Source organism: Thalassophryne amazonica, chromosome 7 (assembly GCF_902500255.1).
Source record: "Thalassophryne amazonica chromosome 7, fThaAma1.1, whole genome shotgun sequence".
Classification (NCBI taxonomy): domain Eukaryota; kingdom Metazoa; phylum Chordata; class Actinopteri; order Batrachoidiformes; family Batrachoididae; genus Thalassophryne; species Thalassophryne amazonica.
The window spans coordinates 56,631,466-56,652,273 of NC_047109.1; the positions used below are offsets into that span (position 1 = coordinate 56,631,466).

Here is a 20,808-nt window from a genome sequence, read left to right on the forward strand (position 1 = left end):
CGACCATCAGTCGAATTCTCCTCTCCAGTACCCTGGAATAGACCTTACCGGGGAGGCTGAGGAGTGTGATCCCCCTATAGTTGGAACACATCCTCCGGTCCCCCTTCTTAAACAGAGGGACCACCACCCCGGTCTGCCAATCCAGAGGCACTGTCCCCGATCGCCACACGATGTTGCAGAGGCGTGTCAGCCAAGACAGTCCCACAACATCCAGAGACTTAAGGTACTAAGGACGGATTTCATCCACCCCAGGAGCCCTGCCACCGAGGAGCTTTCTAACCACCTCGGTGACTTCGGCCTGGGTAATGGATGAGTCCGCCTCCGAGTCCCCAGTCTCTGCTTCCTCTTCGGAAAACGTGATGATGGGATTGAGGAGATCCTCGAAGTACTCCTTCCACCGCCTGACAACATCCCCAGTCAGGGTCAACAGCTCCCCACCCGCACCGTAAACAGTGCTGGTGGAGAGCTGCTTCCGCCCCCTGAGGCGTCGGACAGTTTGCCAGAATCTCTTCGAGGCCGACCGATAGTCCTCCTCCATAGCCTCCCCGAACTCCTCCCAGATCCGAATTTTTGCCTCTGCGACCGCAAGGGCTGCGGCACGCTTTGCCTGCCTGTACCTGTCAGCTACGAGTGGCTGCATCGACAATGGAGGTGGAGAAAATGGTCCACTCGGACTCCATGTGTCCAACCTCCCCCGGGATCTGGGAGAAGCTCAGAGGGTTCCGCCAGTCGTTCCCAGCAGACCCTCACAATACGTTTGGGCCTGCCAGGTCTGACCGGCTTCCTCCCCTTCCAGCGAATCCAACTCACCACCAGGTGGTGATCAGTCGACAGTCTGCCCCTCTCTTTACTCAAGTGTCTGAGACACGTGGCCGAAGGTCAGATGATACGACTACAAAGTCGTTCATCGACCTCCGGCTCAGGGTGTCCTGGTGCCACATGCACTTATGGACACCCTTGTGCTCGAACATGGTGTTCGTGATGGACAAACTGTGACTAGCACAGAAGTCCAACAACTGAACACCACTCGGGTTCAGATCGGGGAGGCCGTGCTTCCCGATCACCCCCCTCCAGGTCTCACTGTCGCCGCCCACGTGGGCGTTGAAATCCCCCAGGAGAACAATGGAGTCCCCAGTCAGAGCGCTATCTAGTATCCCTCCCAGGGACTCCAGGAAGGTCGGGTACTCTGCACTGCTGCTCAGCCCGTAGGCCGAGACAACGGTGAGAGACGTGTCCCCAACCCGAAGGCGTATGGACGCGACCCTCTCGTTCACCGGAGTGAACTCCAACACATGGCGACTGAGCTGGGGAGCAATAAGCAATGTGACCCCAGCTCTCCGCCTCTTCCCGTGGGCAATGCCAGAAAAATGAAGTGTCCAGCCCCTCTCCAGGAGTTGGGTACCAGAGCCCAAGCTGTGCGTGGAGGTGAGCCCGACTATCTCTCGTCGGTATCTCTCAACCTCCCACACAAGCTCAGGCTCCTCCCCCCCAGCGAGGTGACATTCCACGTCCCAACAGCCAGGGGCTGTGAGCATGGACCGGCCGCCGGGCCACTCGCCCTCAACCGCCACCCAATCCTCTCTGCAGGGGGCGAACCCACAACGCTCGTTCGGGCTGAGCCCGGCCAGGCCCCATGGGATAAGGCCCGAGCCCCAACCCCAGGACTGGCTCCAGGGTGGGGCCTCGGCTCCGCCATACCGGGCGACGTCTCGGCCCTTGATTTTTTTACTGGTCAAGGAAGTTCTGAACTGCCCTTAGTCTGACCCCGTCACCTCGGACCTGTGTGCCTTGTGAGACCCTACAGGGAGCACAAAGCCCCGACAACATAGCTCCTAGGATCATCCGGGTACGCAAACTCCCCCACCACGATAAGGTGGCAGCTAGAGGGGGATTTCACAACTAAACAAGAGTAAAACTAAGGACAACTTTGGTATTGACACTGCTTTCTTAAAGGAACAAAAGAAACTCTAACCCCACTTTTAACAAAAGTGATAAATCAGTCAATATGTGAAAACACCTTCCCCACGGTTTTAAAAACAGCTGTAGTTAAGCCTGTCTACAAGTCTGGAGACAAGCTCCAAGTCTCCAACTACAGGCCTATCAGTATCCTTCCAACCATCTCCAACCGTCTTTGAAAAGGTTGTAGCAATGCAGTTGATGGAACATCGAGTCTGTTGAGGCTTTACATCCTCTTCAGTTTGGTTTTAGAAAACACTACTCAACCGAGACCGCATGCTGTTATTTTTTAGAAGAAATAAAATCCAGTTTGGATATGGGAGGAGTGGTAGGAGCAGACTTTCTGGACTTGAGGAAAGCTTTTGACACTGTTAACCACAAACTTCTTCTTAACAAATTAACTACATTCAGCTTTCATACCAATACAATTCATTGGATAAGATCGTACCTCAGTGACAGGCAGCAGTGTGTAACTATGGGTGAAGTAACATCCCCTTTAAGACCATGCAGACTAGGTGTGCCTCAGGGCTCTATTTTAGGGCCACTGTTGTTCACACTTTATATTAATGATCTTCCATCTGTCTGCAATGTTAAAACAATTATGTATGCTGATGACACTGTAGTGTATACCCATGGAAAAACCGTGGAGGAGGTAGCTCAAAAACTAACAAGAGAGATGAAGTTGGTTTCTCATTGGTTAAAAAATTCCTGCCTTACTTTAAATATTGAAAAAAACGGTATCTATGTTTTTTACAAACCAAAATAAACTTCAGAAATGTCCTGAAGTTTTAATCGGTGGTCAGAAAATTCATAATGTTGATCAATATAGATATCTGGGTATAATACTTGATTCAAATTTGAATTTTAAGAAACATGTTAAAAAGATAAACACTTTAAATTTGACAAATTATAGATACATTCGAAACTCTCTTACCATCGAAGCTTTTAATGTATATCTTAATGCAATGATTATACCACATTTTCGCTACTGTATGACAAGTTGGTCGCAGGCGTGCGAAACTGCCCTAAGGCCTCTTCAATCACTTTATAAAAGCTCTCTCAAGATTCATGATAAGAAAAAACTTATTTCATCATTGTCAGATACTCTCAAAATATAATATTCTGAGCGTTGAAAATTCAATCATGTACTCAAATTTATGTTTGTTGTTTAAAATCATTCATGGCACTGCTGCTCCGCCATTAAAAACTTTCATATCCTTGAACTCAGCAAAAACATCTCGAGCCACTCGGTTGATGGGTCGAGGTGAGTGCAGGATTCCCAGACATAGAACAACTTTTGGGAACTCAGCATTCTCTTGTGTGGCCATGCACCAGTGGAATATGTTACCAACTGAACTTATTTCTTGTACAAACTTTTACACTTTTTCACGACTGGTTAAAAATTGGTTGCTCTTGGGTCAGACATGTAACCATAATGTGATCTAATGTCATGTGCTTTGGACACAGTGTCTAATTTTAAAAATTTAATGTAATATATTGTAAATTTCATCTTTTTAATTGTTTTTCATCAGCCTGTCTAGGGACTACAGGTGGAAATTAGAACATGTGCTACAATCTGGCATAATGCATCTCTCCTATTTAAGGATAATGTATATTGTGCACTGTCCCTGTCTCAAATAAATAAAATGAATGAATATACACACACACATATATATATAGACACACACACACACACACACACACACACAATGGATTCAGGCGGTCCAGCGAAATTTTGTCTATTATAACCGCTGTATGTATAAAACCTTAAAATAACCCTAAAATGTATGTGACGGATTAGTTACAGTCAGGAGGCCCCGAATGATCTCTGGGGAATCCCAGGCATTAACTAGGCTTACGTATTTCCTTGATTAAACGCCTGACCTTGAATAGGAGCCTGCCTGAAGAAAAAAACCAACAAAACAAACGCCTGGCTTAAACACTGGTCATTATGTGCTTTAAAAAGAATACATTTGGTCGAGTCACTCTTTTTTCTAAGTCCACTGGGGAGTGGTACTTTAAAATCCTAGCCTGATTTATGTTTCTGTAACTGCCTAACTTCATAACCATGCAATGATGTTGATGTGCGTATTATCCTTTTAAAGTTCTCAGTTATGTCTGAGTGTCTTAATGCAATTTACCTCAGGAACAGTGGCTTTTTCTGGATCAATTTGTCCCTCAATGAGCTCCAGTTCTTTATATAATCATCAACCTCCAAACCAACATTACAGTCAGTGCAATTTTCCTCCACAAATTGTGGGTGATTTGAGCATCTTTTTCCAACTCCTTGGTTATATTTGTGGACTTTTCTGTGAAACATTCCTCTATTTGAACCATGATCAAAATATAATTGGCGTGCGCACTGCAAAAACTAAAATTAAAATATGACAGGAGAGGAAGGAGTTAAACTGGAAAAGTGACCAATCACAGCCCTTGCAGTCTCCGTGTGTCAGGCTACGGAGAAGGTTCGCATGGACGCAGAGGGCTCTGATCTAAAGCAGCTGTCTTTGGTTCACCACACCCAGTGACGTGTGAAACCTAATGCTATATAGGCCTGCCTCGTTGAGGCACTGGTTCTGAGCACGGTTTGAAAAAAATAAACGCCCAGGCATTTAATCAAGGAAATGTGGTACCCACTTTCTTCGAATCGGCTAGTGTCAGTGCTGAACTTCATTTTGTACTTCTGTTGTGGCTGGACATGCCCAGACTGCGCTGTCCAGTACATGTGAGGGGTTCTGAATGGAAATACAATGCAATGGAACGGGACATTTTGTCCGATGTGAGCAAAAATCCTTTATACAAAATCCAGCATATATGGTGTTTATTACATGGAAAACCATATAAAACATTGGGATTTTTACTTTAGTCTGGTGAGTGTGTGTATCCGGTTTATATATACATATACATTATGAATAAACATACTCATGAAGATTGGGGGGGGGGGGGGGGGGGGTTACTTTCACATAGGGGCTGCAATACATTTCATGAAAACTGGTGTAAAACTTTATTCTTTAACATGAAATGTGAAAAAGGAAAGAAATTCAACTACAAATTCCAATTATTTAATTGCATATGCAGAGTCACAAATGATAAATTAAGTGAAACTAAATGCGACTTCTGCACCAAGCAAAGGTACCAACTATCACAAAGTAGATGTACATGACTCCAGAAATCAATAAAATGTGGTTACCAATGACTCCAACCTTTGAATCCCATCTCTTATTGATGAACTGTGATTTGGGTCTTGAAAATGTCCCCATTTGAATGGAAACCATGAAAAAAGACAAACATCATTACCTTGCTCTTTATTGCTGTCCTTCTGTTCCATGGAAACCAGGGCAGAAAAGTGTGCCTGGTCATATGCCAGTACCAGGGGCGAGCGATGGCACTTCGCAGGTGGCACTTCCAGCGGTAGGTAGATTCCTCCGAATGGGATGGGAGCAAATGCTATGAAGGAGAAACAAGGACACTCAACATTAGAAAAGCATGATGCCAGCACATTTTTCACAGGAAATCGACAGATGATTTGAGCCAAAGGAGGAAAAATGGGGCTTTTTCTTCTTTCTATAAAAACAAGAACCACTATATAAACTGTCGGGATTGATTTTATAAGTACATTTTTGGCAAACTGACTAAATTCAATAACACGGTCAAGCTTAATCATCAGTAAATCTATTTTGTCAAATCATTTCTACAGGGCTAATTCACTACTACAACTATTGCCTCTGTTCGTTCACAAGAGTGCAATTTTAGGAAGGACATTTGTGAAATGAGAGACATATCAAATTACTTTGCAGTTCCTTGCCTTGTTTGTTTCGAAGTGCTTTAGAAACCAGACAGGTTTTCTTGACTTCATACATTCAACACAGGAAATTCTTGACAATTTAACTACATTGTGTGATTATGGCAATTCATTGTCACAATGCCACAAATTCTGCATATGACAAAACCAAACTATGTGAGACACATTGAGATGAAATGTAAAAGGTATTATCAGTGTGCCGTCAGGTTTTTTTTTACCTTCTCCTCCAGAGTCTCTCAGCATGGTGTCGGCCACCACGACTACAGGCCTTCTGAGGACATGGGCCAAAACAAAAACATGGAATTCCTCTAAGCTCTCATACACTGGCTCATCTGAGGGATCCACCCTGAGGACAAAAATAAACTCTAGGTTAACCTTGTAACACTGTTGTAAAAACAGTGATAATCAAATTTTAAAGTCAACTGCAAAGTTACAGTGCAAGATCTCCTTAGTTTGGTGTCAAGAAGACTATTAAGAAAATAAATGGTTATTTCAAAATACCTTTACCAAGTAATACATACTGAATTGCACAGAAAAACGAGGGGGTTTTTATATTAGAAGAAGAAAAAAAATGTCCGTTAAAAATAAAGTATGCCTAAACTCTCCCAAATTTATTCCACATCTTTTTTTTTTTTGTTTAAGAGAATTCTCTTAATTTCTGAAATGTTATAGCTGAATTCACACACGCTGGATGTAATGATGCTGCAAGTAATGGCCCAGTCACACGGCACTTAATGAAAAGCAATGAAGCCCTGACGAAACAAGAAATCTGGACTTTCGTTGGCATTGTGATTTTGTAAAGTGTGGAAAAATTTGAATGAAGGGCAGTGAAAACCTTAATTCATCTGTGTTTTGTTTCTTGACGGTTTTTTAATTGTTTGTTTAGTTTTTGTAATGTTATTGTTTAGTTTGACTTTGTTCGACCAGCTGAATGTTTTCACACAGCGCAGAAGTCGGTTTGTGAGCACTGAGGCTGCTGCTGCGTTCATGTACCATCGGAAATTACAGGGCATACTTAGCCTGTTTGCTTGGATATTTTTATCTGTGTGGGGAGTCAGGTCAATGGGCTCAGGCACCTTATATAGGGGAGAATTAATCTTTTGTGTGGATACAATTAATTATTTTGCCACAAGCAACTGCTGAATTTGAAACAACAAAAAAGTTGTGTAATTTCTGATGTACTTGAGCGCAGCGGTAGCGAGAGCAGAAGCTGCAGAGTGTGCTTATTATTTTTTATTAAATATAACAACATGAGTGTAGGAATGACAATCCAGCCTTTATGTACATGTGGCAACAGGTAGATAATTCAAAAGATTATATAAAGAGCTGTTCTGGAAGGCAGAATTCATGTCGTGGATCAGCTGCAGCTGGTTGAAATAACTGCACGTGAGTCAGTGCACATTCACACGGACTGATCACTTTACTGCTCTGATATATTCAATCATCTTTACACTTATATTTATTCCCTGTTTTGACAGTTTTCTGTTTTATATATATATATATATATATATATATATATAAAAAAGCTTAGTAACGTAATACAGCGATACAGCAGTGACTATGGACACCAGAAGTTTTTTTTTTAATTTTTTTACTTTTTTTTTTTTTAATTGGAGCAAGACGGAGTGCGCAGCGTGTCGACAGACAGTGTGGGTTCTGATGACGAAGGAAATGATCCCTCTTTTGTTCTGGACGAGGAACCGGAACAGGTGGTCCACCAATGTGCACACAGATCTCCACAGCTTCTGTTTGCAGTTTCTCCAGGACTCAGGCGCTATGAGCTCCGTCCCAGCTCTGAGTCCTGGAACTCAGAGATGCAGACACACACTGCTCCAGCTGTGGCTCCAGGCATGTTTCATTTAAAGCTTCAGTTTTGTTAATTTCCTCTTTCTGTGATAAAGCTCTTTCATCCAACTTTTCTCAATGAATTGTGACTTTTTTTTTTTTACTTTTTCCCTTCATTCAGGAATCATCGTGTGCCGTGTGACTGGGCCATAAGCAACATAATGATACCAATGTCAGAATATAGACTAGTAAGTAGTCCATGCAGCTTGACTTCTAGCTTCTTGAACACAGTAGTGAATACTTTAATAACCATGCTGACACAGGTTCAAGACAAAATGTCACAGGTGTGCATGCCATATTCTCATCTGTCACAGAAAAATGCATGTTGGCAATGTGTTGCAGGTTGAAAATCAGCGAAAAACAGTATAATGACACATGCATGACAGTCCTGCCACATTCCTAGCAGTTGTGATTTTCTGAAAAAAAAGGAAGACAGTCATTCATGCCACATACACACGAGTATCCACAACAATCCTGTTACTATCATCCATCAATTATGCGACATTGCCTTTGTGACATCGTCAAACAGTCTTATACATGTGACTTTAACTTCATACCAAAACACAGGTATTTTTGAGCGGGCTGCAACAGAGAACGTCACAGATTTGGGAGAGTTGCCAACAGTGTTATGTCTGTGTGAGAGGAGATATTAGGATTATGGGAAGCAAAAGACTGACTCATTGGCACAGAAGACTTAGATATGATTGTTCACTTCAAGATTTGATCATCGTTGGTCTTTCAACTTCCTCTGGTTGATGAGGATCACCATAGCGGTTCCAGTACAGATCCCCATTGCTGGATGCCTTTCCAGACGCACCTCCAGTTTCACCTGGAGAAACACACACTCTCTGGTCTTCCTAAGAGGTCTCCCATCCAACTACTATTCAGGACCTGTTCTGCTTAGCTTCTGAGATCTGATGAAATCAGTTGTATGCAGAGAAGAGTGGCTGCACTGCTTAAAGTAGACCTTACCCGTTGGTGCTGTAGTGTATTCTTGGCTCACTGGAGGCCAGCTTCAGCAGTTCATTCCACTCCTTCTGCCACTCCTCCTCAGTATAAAGCAGCCCAGACTGAGGAGAAAGGACAAGCACACATTTACCATTTAGGAGGAGAATGACCAATGTTACAAAACCATTCACTGGTGTTTTATCTTTTTCAAAATATTGCACACTGACAGTGAACAAAAAGTAGAAGCTTTATAAAGCAAATGATGGCTCACATAACAGCAAAACTAAAATGATCTAAATATCCTTTGCAATAAGGGTATTTAGGGTATATAAGTACCCTTTGCAAACAAAATTTGAGGGTGAGTATGTAAGAATTAGCACATTTGTCCTTTCTTTTGCCCATAAATCTTGTAGGCTCAATGCTTCTTAAGCTGTTTGGTGAATATCAATACATCATCACAAATGGTAGCACACCACCTGAAGATGTGCATGAAAGGACATAATTCTGGTCTGACATTTTCAACAGGACAAAATTGGAATTTTGTATTTAATTAATCATCATACTGTATGATAGTGATTTTGTAAGCGTTCGTCTAAATAACTTTATGGAGCTCGGCTCTGCTCACCTGCTAATTCTATTCCATTAGTGAGAAATTAAACTGTTATGACCGCGTTATTCTACACCTGATCCCCACAACACACACACACATTCATCTTCAGACACTTAGTCTAATAAAGGGTCGCGGGGGGCTGGAGCCTATCCCAACAGTCAGATCGCAAGGCGGGGTACACCCTAGACAGGACACCAGTCTGTCACTGGGCCACAAACAAACACATTCACACTCACTCACACACCTATGGACAATTTAAAGATTCCAATCCACCTAACCTGCATGTCTTTGGATGTAGGAGGAAACCAGAGCACCCGGAGGAAACCCACGCAAACACGGAAGAACATGCAAACTCCACGCAGAAAGGCCACAGGCGGGAATTGAACCCATGACCTTCTCACTGCGAGGCAACAGTGCTAACCACTAGGCCACCGTGCTGCCCTCTCTCAACACAGACATGACAAAAACAAACAAAAAAGTGAGCTATTTAAAATGAACTTTTATTAAATGTATGTACCAGATTAACAATGCCAGGCCAGGTTTGAAATAGGTTTTCAATTTGAAAGCTGGATTGCTCTTGACCAGCATACATTCTTGAAACAATAATCACTGATTCTGCACCTTTTAGGGTGGAACAACCTTCCTGCATTGCTAAAGAGTTGCTCAACAGGCAGTGTGGAAGTTGTTATACACAAATATTTACATGGTCACTGGGACTGTATGGGAAACTGGGCATTATTGCTTTTCCAGTTAATAATTAAAAACTGTAGCTATGATAGTCAAAACTAGTTTTCCAAATTTTATTGCATTTGCATAGAACATTCTGAACATCCAAAGTGCAACTGTTATTTATCAGAATTCACCTGAGACTAGACATCCTCTTACTGTCACTGTCTAATTCTGGAAATGTGCAACTCAAGCAATCAAGCTCGATTCAGAGTCTTGAAAAGTTCAACAGTGGATGTAGTAAGATTTTACAAATATGCTGGTGGTTAATGCAAGTACAACTGAGAAATGGCAATTTAATCTCCTGTAATGATTACCCCCCTGAACTAGATATACAGCTAATCAAGTCTTCTGTATTTTTCAACCGTGTTTCGTCTCGTCGCCACCATCTTTTTCTTAAAAACTAACAGAACAGCAAACACACGGAGTCCGCCATTGTTTATGTTTGTGTTGCGCATAAAACGACGTCATTTGGACGCTCTTCACCTGCGACTCCCAATGGCGCCACCCTGCGGTCAGTGACATGCGCAGTGGCTCTGGACTACAAATTTCCGCTGTCGCAACAGTGGCTACTGCCGTATTCCAATACAATGGAAGTGAGCAAAATTGCACAGTTGATGCGGTGAATGATAAAACTGAAGTGGGTAAAGCGGACCTGCTAAAATTGAGGCAGTGAAGGAAAACATTCATTATTAAATCGAGTAGAGCAAATGATACAATTGAAGTGGGTAAAGTAGCGGTACTAAAATCGAGGCACTGAATTAAATTAGCCAATGTTATATTTTTAAGACATTTATAACATTAATATTTACCATAATGTGATTTTAATGGCATCCAAATTTAACAATTCAAATTTTCAAAGGGGCAATATTAATCAGATGTTTTTTGCGTCACTCATTTTCATATTTAGTACTTCATACCTTCCATTTTTATCAGGTCCAGTTTTACCCTTTTGATTTTTTAAACATTCAATATTTATTGCTTTCACTTTTAACCACATTCAAAGTTTTACTGCTTTCTTTTTTTACTGCGTCCATATTTACGACAGTCAATATTTCAATTAATTTTGATCACTTTGACCCTTCATAATAGAGATCACCTTCACTGCACATTTCAAATCTCTCTCTGCTCTGTCAACATTTGACTGCTAGTTCTTTTTATTGGCTGAACACATCAGACTGAGTCAATCTGTCAGCAGAGCAGGGAGAGAGGAAAATATGCAAGACAAATAATCTCCAGGCACAGAGTTGTGTCCACTGATGTAGAATTCACTTTGTTCCCTCAATTTGAACACATAAAGGGGGAACGGCCGTCATATCATGTGCTATGTGAAGTTTCACTGAAATCCAACAGCCAGTTTGGAAGAGCTGCATTCACAAGAATCATAGACAGACAGATGGACAATTCCTACACCCCTCAAACTTCTGTTTGTAGAGATAAATGAGCAGCATTAAAAACAGACCTCTTTATTTTGCTGGGTCTGCTGCCACCTCCACCTTCGCTTCAGTGCATCCCTTTCGAACCCGTGATCCATCAGTGCATAAAGGGACTTCCGCAACATCAAGTCCCGGTCATGAAAGCCCCACATACCTGCATCCGTAAATTGGCAAACAAAACAAAAACATTCAAGTCTCTTATTTAAAACGGCACTTTAAAATTATACGAAACAAGTATTTGAAAATCTAAACTAGTCTCAGTTAACTTCTGAGTATTTTCTATAGTGAAAATATGGATCCAGGAAATGTACCACAAATGCTGAAACAATACATGCACATCAGTCCTGTCATTAATTTTCTAGCCTTGGTGGCTAAATGACCCATGTAAGCTCAGTGAAGGTGCACTTAAATCTGTGGAAAGCAATTAGTGTTTAAGCTCAACACAGAAGCTCTGTTAATGAAAGCTAACGTAGCGTGAACTTACACGCTATTTGGGGGTCATGAAAGCTCTATGATACTCACCAAGTGAGGCTGCATGTAATAGGCAATTTCCATCTCCACTTGTTGCCAGAGGAAGCAGACTCTGACAGTTGGGAACTACTTTTGTCCACCAGTTCAGTCTGCCTATATAAGAAAGGGTTAAAATCAGCTCCCCTATTTAGAATTAAAAATTGGTCAGTAATCGTGAACACAAGAAAACCATCAGGGCTGCCCATTTCTGATTATTTTAAGAGTATGAAAAAAGGTCAAATGTTCAGACAACAAAAACATTTATTTTTTTAAACATTGACTGAACATTCACAAATTATACAAGTATAAAGCAACTTATTCAAATAACTGTTAGCTATTATGGACAAAGGTATTTCCATCTATCAGTCTGATCAACAATACCTATAGTCCACAGAAACTGTGGTATGTGGCCTCCAGTTTGTAATACGAGGTCTATTAGAAAAGTATCCGACCTTATTTTTTTCAAAAACCATTATGGAATTCCTCTGCACGTCTGTCTCAATGTGCCGAAAAAGTGCTGATGTCCACGTCTTTTCACAATTCCTGTGCTAGTCAGACGACATCCCGGATAAAACACAGCGTCCAGTTTGGAAGTGAATGGCACATTCCACTGTTACAGGAGTTTTTGTCATGGAAAGAGGAGCGGAGGCTTTGCGCGTCGCGGCATGCCGCATGGCGCAAAGCAATGCCGTGATAAAGCCTCATGGGACATGTTCTGGCATGTGCAGGCACATCCACAATTTCTCGGATAATCACTCGATGGAAAAACCACCGACAGCTGTCTGAACGCCATCTCAAAGCCGTCCTGTGAGACCAAAACGGAGGTGGTATTGTCTCACTCCAGTAGCGAATCCATCGTGATGCGCGAAGCCTCCGCTCGGCTTTCCATGACAAAATCTCTTGTTAAAAGTGAAATCTGCCGGAAAATGGTTGATGTCCAGCTCTTGTGATAACCAGAGAAATGGCACACGATGGTCACGGATCCAGACAGCCATCCGTTTAGAAATGAAATGGTCGTTCAGCCTGTCGATGGCGGCTTCGGAGCGCGGCGCGCCCCACAGCCACTGGGGGCCGTCCTTAAAGTGACAGTAACACTCCTTATTCTCTACCAAGCCCGTAACATTTTCACCGAAAGCCAGATAAATTTTTCTAATGGTTTCCAGCTGCCAGTCTAACAGTTTCTGAAAAATTCTGATGGAAAAAAAGCCCAAATCATTCTGCCATTTCCTGACAATGAAAATCTGACGAGGGGGCTGGACCACTCCTCACTCAAAGCCTGCTCACAAGCGAATGACGCAACCGACAGGCGTGGAAAAACTCACGCATGCGCACGAGGGTTCAAGCTCGTCTGACGCAATCACACGTGATTCAAATACATATGGTTTTTGAAAAAAATAATAAGGTCGGATACTTTTCTAATAGACCTTGTATCATAGGAAGAGTATTATAAATCTGACCAGTAGATATCAGTAAACTCCAAGTGATCAAACTTAGTGAAACAATTTGCGCAAGTGTTGGTGTTTCAACGAGGAATCAAGGCTTCACCTTGGCAAAGCGGAAACTGCTCTGTGACAGTTTTGTTTTTGGTCATGTTTCCATTTGTTGCCAACAACAATGGTGCATCACAGCTCGCTGTCCACAGCTCTACTGAATTGATTAACTGATTTGATTTAGCGAACATGCATGTACAAAAGCATGAATATGGGGGAGGTGATGGTCTAGTGGTTAAGGTGTTGGGCTTGAGTCCAGAAGATCATGGGTTCAAATCCCCGCCTGACTGGAAAATCTGACTGGGCAAGGCCTTTAATCCCCTATTGCTCCCGGTGTGTAGTGAGCGCCTTGTATGGCAGCACACTGACATCGGGGTGAATGTGAGGCATAATTGTGAAGCGCTTTGAGCGACTAATATAGACAGAAAAGCGCTATATAAATGCAGTCCATTTATGAATATACAGGGATGTCTTTTTTAATTTTGGGGGTTAAAGTACAGTGCATCCTGGAAGTATTCACAGCACTTCGCTTTTTCCACATTTTGTTATGTTACAGTATGGAGTTTACTCCAAAATGGAGTAAACTAATTTTTTACCTCAAAATTCTACTTACAACACCTCATAATGACAACATGAAAAATGTATTTTTGAAAATTTGCAACTTTATTAAAACATAAAAACTAAGAAATCACATGTAAATAAGTATTCACAGCCTTTGCTCAATACTTTGTTGATACACCTTTGGCAGCAATTACAGCCTCAAGTCTTCTTGAATATGATGCCACAAGCTTGGTGCATCTACTATCTTTGGGCAGTTTTGCCCATTCCTCTTTGCAGCACCTCTCAAGTTCCATCAGGTTGGATGGGGAGTGTCGGTGCACAACCATTTTCAGATCTCTCCAGAGATATTCAATCGAATTCAGGTCTGGACTCTGGCTGGGCCACTCAAGGACATCCACAGAGTTGTCCTGAAGCCACTCCTTTGATATCTTGGCTGTGTGCTTAAGCCCCGTTTACACACAGATGGTAAGAGCTCCCGGAAGCGTCCTGGAAGAGTTTTTGGCCGTCTTAAGGATCACACGCCGTTGTTAATGCCGGCACTAGGGGGCGTGCCTTAGTTCATGCTTTACCGGGAATCGTCGAAAAAATTATTCAACATGTCGAATAATTCCGGGAGCACTCCCAGAGACCTCGACGGTGATGACGAACAACGGCATTTGATATTTTTTAATCGCCGTTTCATCCTGCCGCTTCCTGTAGGGCCGCAGTTCTCGTCGCGCCGCGATGACCAATCAGGGACTGAATATGTAGTGACGTGGAGATGTCTGTAGTTTGAAGATGTGAACATGTCCTGTATCTGGTAGCAGCCTGTCAGCAGGACTTATGTCTCTTTTGTCCTTTATTTTACAATCATGACAGTTTTTGGAGTGAGCAGCAGCACCACAGCAGCTTGGAGCGGAGGTTCTTTTTAATTTTATTTTACATGCGTGCGCGTGCGAATCGTCCTGGAGATTATTTTACTTATTAGCTACACAGCTGTATAATAAAGCAAATGGTGACTGGCTTCTAAACACAATTATGACAGTTTTTGGGGGAAAGAACGAGGAGCAGCCCGCAGCAAACAGCAGCGGGGAGCGGATCGAGTTTCTTTTTTCTTTCTCTCTTTTTACTTGCGCGCGCGAGCGAATCGTCTGTAGAGAATATTTTATTAATTAACTACACAGATGTATAATAAAACAAATGGTGACTGGTTTCTAAACACAATTATGACAGTTTTTTGGGGGGAAAGAGCGAGCTGCAGCAAGCAACAGAGTTTTTTTTTTTTTTTAATTGTTTACATGTGCGCACGTTTACAGGACAGTTAATCCTCAAACTGGGTCCTGCAGAGGTGGAAGGACCGCTGAAAGCGGCCGTCACCCAGACACAGCTCCTGAAGCAAATAATGATACTCTCTGTATTGGGAGCTTTCCACAGCAACTCGCTCTGTGTGATCAAGGTCCGCCCCTTTCCACCGCAAAAACAGCCGGAACTACCGCAAACTTCAGTCTACGTACTACTCGCCGACAAAACCGTCTGTGTGTAAACCTTGCTTTAGGGTGACTGTCCTGCTGAAAGATGACCCGTCGCCCCAGTCTGAGGTCAAGAGCGTTCTGGAGCAGGTTTTCATTCAGAATGTCTCTGTACATTGCTGCATTCATCTTTTCCTTGATCCTGACTAGTCTCCCAGTTCCTGCCACTGACAAACATCCCCAGAGCATGATGCTGCCACCATGTTTCACTCTAGGGATGGTGCCTGGTTTTCCTCCACACACACAACGCCTGGCATTCACACCAAAGAGTTCAATCTTTGTCTCATCAGACCAGAGAATTTTGTTTCTCATGGTCTGAGAGTCCTTCAGGTGCCTTTTGGCAAATTTCAGGTGGGCTGCCACGTGCCTTTAACTAAGGAGTGGCTTCCGTCTGGCCACTCTACCATCCAGGTCTGATTGGTGGATTGCTGCAGAGATGGTTGTTCTTCTGAAGGTTCTTTTCTCTCCAGAGAGAAATGCTGGAGCTCTGACAGAGTGACCATCGGGTTCTTGGTCACCTCCCTGACTAAGACCCTTCTCCTCTGATCGCTCATTTTAGACAGGCGGCCAGCAATAGGAAGAGCCCTGGTGGATCTGTACATCTTCCATTTACGGATGATGGAGGCCACTGTGTTCACTGGGACCTTCAAAGCAGCAGAAATATTTCTGTACCCTTCCCCAGATTTGTGCCTCGAGACAATCCTGTCTTAGAGGTCTACAGGCAATTCCTTTGACTTCATACTTGGTTTGTGCTCCAACATGCACTGTCAACTGTGGGACCTTTGATGTAGACGGGTGTGTGCCTTTCCAAATCATGTCCAGTCAAATGAATTTACCACAGGTAGACTGCAATTAAGGTTTAGAAACATATTAAGGATGATCAGTGGAAACAGGATGCGCCCGAGTTCAATTTTGAGCTTCATGGCAAAGGCTGTGAATACTTAAATACATGTGATTTCTTAGTTTTTAAATGATTTTTCATGAATTTGCAAAACTATAACTTTTTTCACAATGTCATTATGGGGTATTGTGTGAAGAATTTTGAGGGGAAAAAAAAAATTAATAACCATTTTGGAATAAGGCTGTAACATCATAAAATGTGGAAAATTAAAGCACTGTGAATACTTTCTGGATGCAACGTAAGTCCTTATGCCTGGACTCAAATGACTGCTGCTTGTTGTATGGGTCAAAGCGATTCACCAGTGACGATCCAGTGAAGGAACGCATCACCTTCCCGGGCAAGTCAGAAGTCCCTGCTACTCTTTACCGATGACTGTGTGCATGGTATGTCGAAAGAGATTCTATGCATGCTTGAAACTGGTGAAAACAGTTTGAAGTAGTGATAGTCAATAAGTAAAAGGAATACTCATACCAGCTTCACTTTGATATTTGATAAGATTACTAACCACAAGAACTGTAATCATTTTATTATTTTTGGCTTCCCTCACCCTAAATAACCTGATTTTAAAGCTAAGACCCCAAACAGACCCAGTAATGTCAGAGCTTAGACATTCCAGAAAAAATATCATATCCCACTTTAGTTATACAAAAACGTTAAATTAATTTACTTTCATATGGCTCATCAATTAAACTTAGTCCAGAACTATAGTAAAACTTAGGCCCAGAGTATTTAAACATTTTACTTGTTAAAAACTTATTCATTATTATTATTATTATTATTCTCATTATTATTATAAATAGTAGTAGTATGATAAATGTCTTCAAAAGTGGACCTTAAATCAAGGGGTGTTGTGGAGGGCATGTCTCCCCCACAACACCCTCTTCCCGTCTGATCAAGAGTTTGTGTATTTATGTGGAAAGTGTGACCTGACAGAGGTAAGAAGGCTTTATGAGTGTGTTTTACATTATGTCAACCTCAGAAACAGATTTCAGGTGTATTTTTTTTTTTTTTGTGGGGGGGGACGAACATTAGTGTTTGTTGTTATGCGTCGCGGCTCTACAGCTGTGGTTTTAGTTTAACCACAGCAAAGACACTCACAGACAGCACAGACATTGAAAGAAAAGTTTAAAAATATGTTTGTAAAACTCTGCACTGCTTGCTCCGTCAGTCGTCAACTGCGCTGTGACACACTCAAACCCACTCCCACCCTCCTCCTGCAGGAGAGTGCAGAAAGGACAAAAAAGAACAGACAGGAGGGAAAAAAAAACAAAAAAAAAGATTTTTGAACATTTTGACTACGATGAATTTTCTATCTTAGGTCCAGCTATGATTTTTCATCAGGACGGTGCCAGAGCAAAAGCTGCTTTTTGGCGGCCCGATTGGCAGAAATCTGTCGTAGCGATTGAGAACTTTAATCCCTGTCATCATCATGGTCATTGTCGTCATCATCAGGGGCCCGCTGTAGGAGCTCCTAGGTTTTACGCAAAATCAGATCCATTTTAAGTCTTATTTTGGCAGCCAAGCAGACACTTCAAAAAACACAAAGACCAGCTATAATGTGTGCCTGTCCTACTGAATCAGTGATGGCAATCATGCTGCCACAAAATATATACAGAAGAAACACTGAGAGGCAATAACCTTTTATTATGAGGGTGTGATGTCACAGTAACTTTCCTGGTCCTAACTACCTGGATGTTAAGACTACAAACCCAAATGTGGATCATAGTGTTAGGTTCTACTCACCAGCATGTTCCAAGGCCACCATCATTGACTGCTCAATGAGGTCCCTCTCAATGAAGCCACGAAAATCATCCCTGTACACTGTGAGGTCCGGTAGTTGGAAAGTGCACAGAGGTGTGTCCAGGAGGAGTTCACTGCTCGTACTGCCAGTGCTCGACACATGGGAGCGGGCCAGTGAAACAATGGTTGAGCTTGCATGGGAAATACCCCTTGATAAACGCTTTTCAGTTGCTGCTACAAACAAACAAACAATCAATCAATCAATAACCCCACAACATTGAATGAGGGAAAAGGTGGTGTCTAATAGTTTTTTTTCATATATGGAATTAATCCAGGAGAAATGCAAAAATCATGAAAACAAATAAAGGATATTTATGTTATAATGGTCATCGATTTGACACTGTGGCCCCGCTGAACATCACTTAATGGGTTCAGAACAACCAAGAGCTCGACGAATCCCGTCTTTCACCAGTTAACTCACCTTGTACCACTTCGTCTTGGCGGTGGAGTAGAGGACGTCCTATCCTAGCCATGTCCTTTTCAGAAGGTTGATATGTCCTCTCCCCAGTGAATGAATAGCTCAGATTCCCAGCATGCACCTCTCGCAGCTGCTCAAAGTCACTGAGTGCAGCAGTGAAATCCCAATTCTTGCCTACAGGACAAGGAATAAAAACAAAATCTATTTGATAAATTAGATGCAAATTGACAACTTAACCCCTTAACACCTACTGTCACATATATGCTACAATATTTGACTCAAATATGCAACATACCAAATTGACCAGTATGCCTGTTGTCGCAAATTTACAACATACCATTATTATTATTATTATTATTATTATAACAAATTATTACCAAAATACCAAAATTACTATTTATTTTTTGTGCAAAAGTGTAATTAATAATCTCAACATTATTTACCATCTACTTAAAAACACACACAAAACATTTTTTTATATACAGCTATATAAATTCGGGCGTTAAGGGGTTAACTCTTGTCTCTATGTGAATCAAATGACATCCAGAATGGTTTAGACATTTACCACAAATCAACATAAACGTAGGGTGGTTTACCTTATTTACAAACCACTTTAATATTTACTCCAGTGAATAAACATTAGCATTTGTTCCCTACAATCCATTACATTTTCAACCCATATTTTACCTGTAACTTGTGTTGTTGCAGAATTTGTAATAGGGAGCTGGTAGGTTTTAGTCTATTTAATGCCTGGTCCAACTGATTCCAATATTTGTGTGGTCACATAGAATTCCTCAAGGTAAAGTCTAGGGTTGCAATGGATGTGCGAAATACATTTAAATGGAAAAAAAAAGCTAAAAATGTTACAACTGTGATGAATGGGATTTATCAAATAACTTTAGCTGCTCAAACACTCAAGTGCAAGCCATTTCAAATTTAACCCGATGCAACCACTTACATTTTTTTTTACGTAAAATTTAAATTTCTGCACTGATGGAACATACAATTCTAAGAACATCACAACATATTTAAAAAAAAATCATGTCTTTCCTCGTGGATAACAATGTATTAAATGTTTTACTTTTCCAGAGGTTTCCTGTCCAAGACCAGTGATATAGTGAGATGTCAGTGTCTTCCAACTCACCTTCTAAAAGGTCTCTGGCCAAACCTGGTTCAGCTCCAGTGGAACGGACAAAGTCGGATAGGACTGCGTCCATATCCACGGTCATGTGATCATGAATTCACTAGTTAGGAGTCAGTGCTTGCAAAGAAAAAAAATGAAATATATACCATCAGTCACACCTGGAAAGAGAACAGAAAAAAATAAGAGTCAACTTAAATGAGGTGTTAATTTAATAATGACAAAAACATGTTAGAAATAGGCCTGGCACAATAACGTTTCGCATGGGACTCCGGCGAGGGCAGTCGCATCTCCTCCTCTCTCTGCTCCAACCTTCAAATCCCATACTTCACCAGACTGTGAATTCTTCAAACTATATTGGATTAACCATGGAATTGATCCGCTGGTCTACTGCTACTGACGCTACTGTCACCATTTTTCAACAAGGAGATCAGGGCGGGGGACCCTGCGTGCCCAGATGGAAAATACCCTGCGGGCTATGTTCTTGACGCCTGGGAGATGTGGCGTATTGCATGCTTTGCGCCATTCTCTGTGGGCGATGTCGAGAATTTATTTATATTTGGTTTTTGTTGTAGGAGGGCTGGTACTTGATTTATGTGCTGCCCTGACCTCCCAGAAAATTGGCAAGATGGCTGCCACCAGAACCACGACCCCTCACTTGTCTGTCATGATTAATGAGTTGGGCAAGGCGATACATTCTCAGACTGCGTTGAGCCCTTGAACTCAGACGCAAAGTGGATAACATCTCGGAGCAAATGCACACCTTGCAAAGGAAGATGTCAGAGACAAGGGAATATTCATAATTGGATCTGGTTGTTCATGTGAAGCTGTAAAGGTGTTTTTCACTACTCAACCATAAACATGGCAGGCTTATCAGCCTCTGAAGGACAAAACGCCACATTATTTTCCTCCAGAAGAATTTGTATGGCCTTGGTGAACATTTGGCTGCCTTATCTTCTCCAACTCCAGTACACACAGACAGAAACTGACTCACATGGACAGAGACTGAAAGCATGCTCCCACATCCCCCCTACCCCTCTCCTGTCCTCATCCCACAACCCATCCTGGCCCTCACTCATGCCACACGCACACACGCACACACACACACACACACCCCAAAAATATAAACGCAACACTTTTGGTTTTGCTCCCATTT

At 42.2% G+C, this 20,808-nt stretch overlaps 1 protein-coding gene across 4 annotated transcripts in view; it reads right to left on the minus strand.

Moving 5' to 3' along the window:
* The window catches only part of otud7b (OTU deubiquitinase 7B), a 35,804-nt gene extending 16,011 nt beyond the window's left edge, over positions 1–19,793 (minus strand). For 2 of the 4 annotated variants that reach the window (XM_034174249.1, XM_034174248.1), the window contains exons 1-8: positions 19,656–19,793; positions 18,515–18,685; positions 18,037–18,264; positions 11,846–11,947; positions 11,350–11,477; positions 8,576–8,673; positions 5,977–6,104; positions 5,254–5,403 (exon numbers count right to left, since the gene is read on the minus strand). In XM_034174249.1, the coding sequence (XP_034030140.1) occupies positions 5,254–5,403; positions 5,977–6,104; positions 8,576–8,673; positions 11,350–11,477; positions 11,846–11,947; positions 18,037–18,264; positions 18,515–18,685; positions 19,656–19,740 (1,090 nt within the window). In that variant the 5' untranslated portion in view covers positions 19,741–19,793. Of the gene's footprint in view, positions 1–5,253; positions 5,404–5,976; positions 6,105–8,575; positions 8,674–11,349; positions 11,478–11,845; positions 11,948–18,036; positions 18,268–18,514; positions 18,686–19,655 lie in introns of all 4 variants that reach the window. The other 2 variants (XM_034174247.1, XM_034174245.1) reach the window with 1 other exon arrangement.
* Between the last annotated feature and the right edge of the window lie 1,015 nt (positions 19,794–20,808).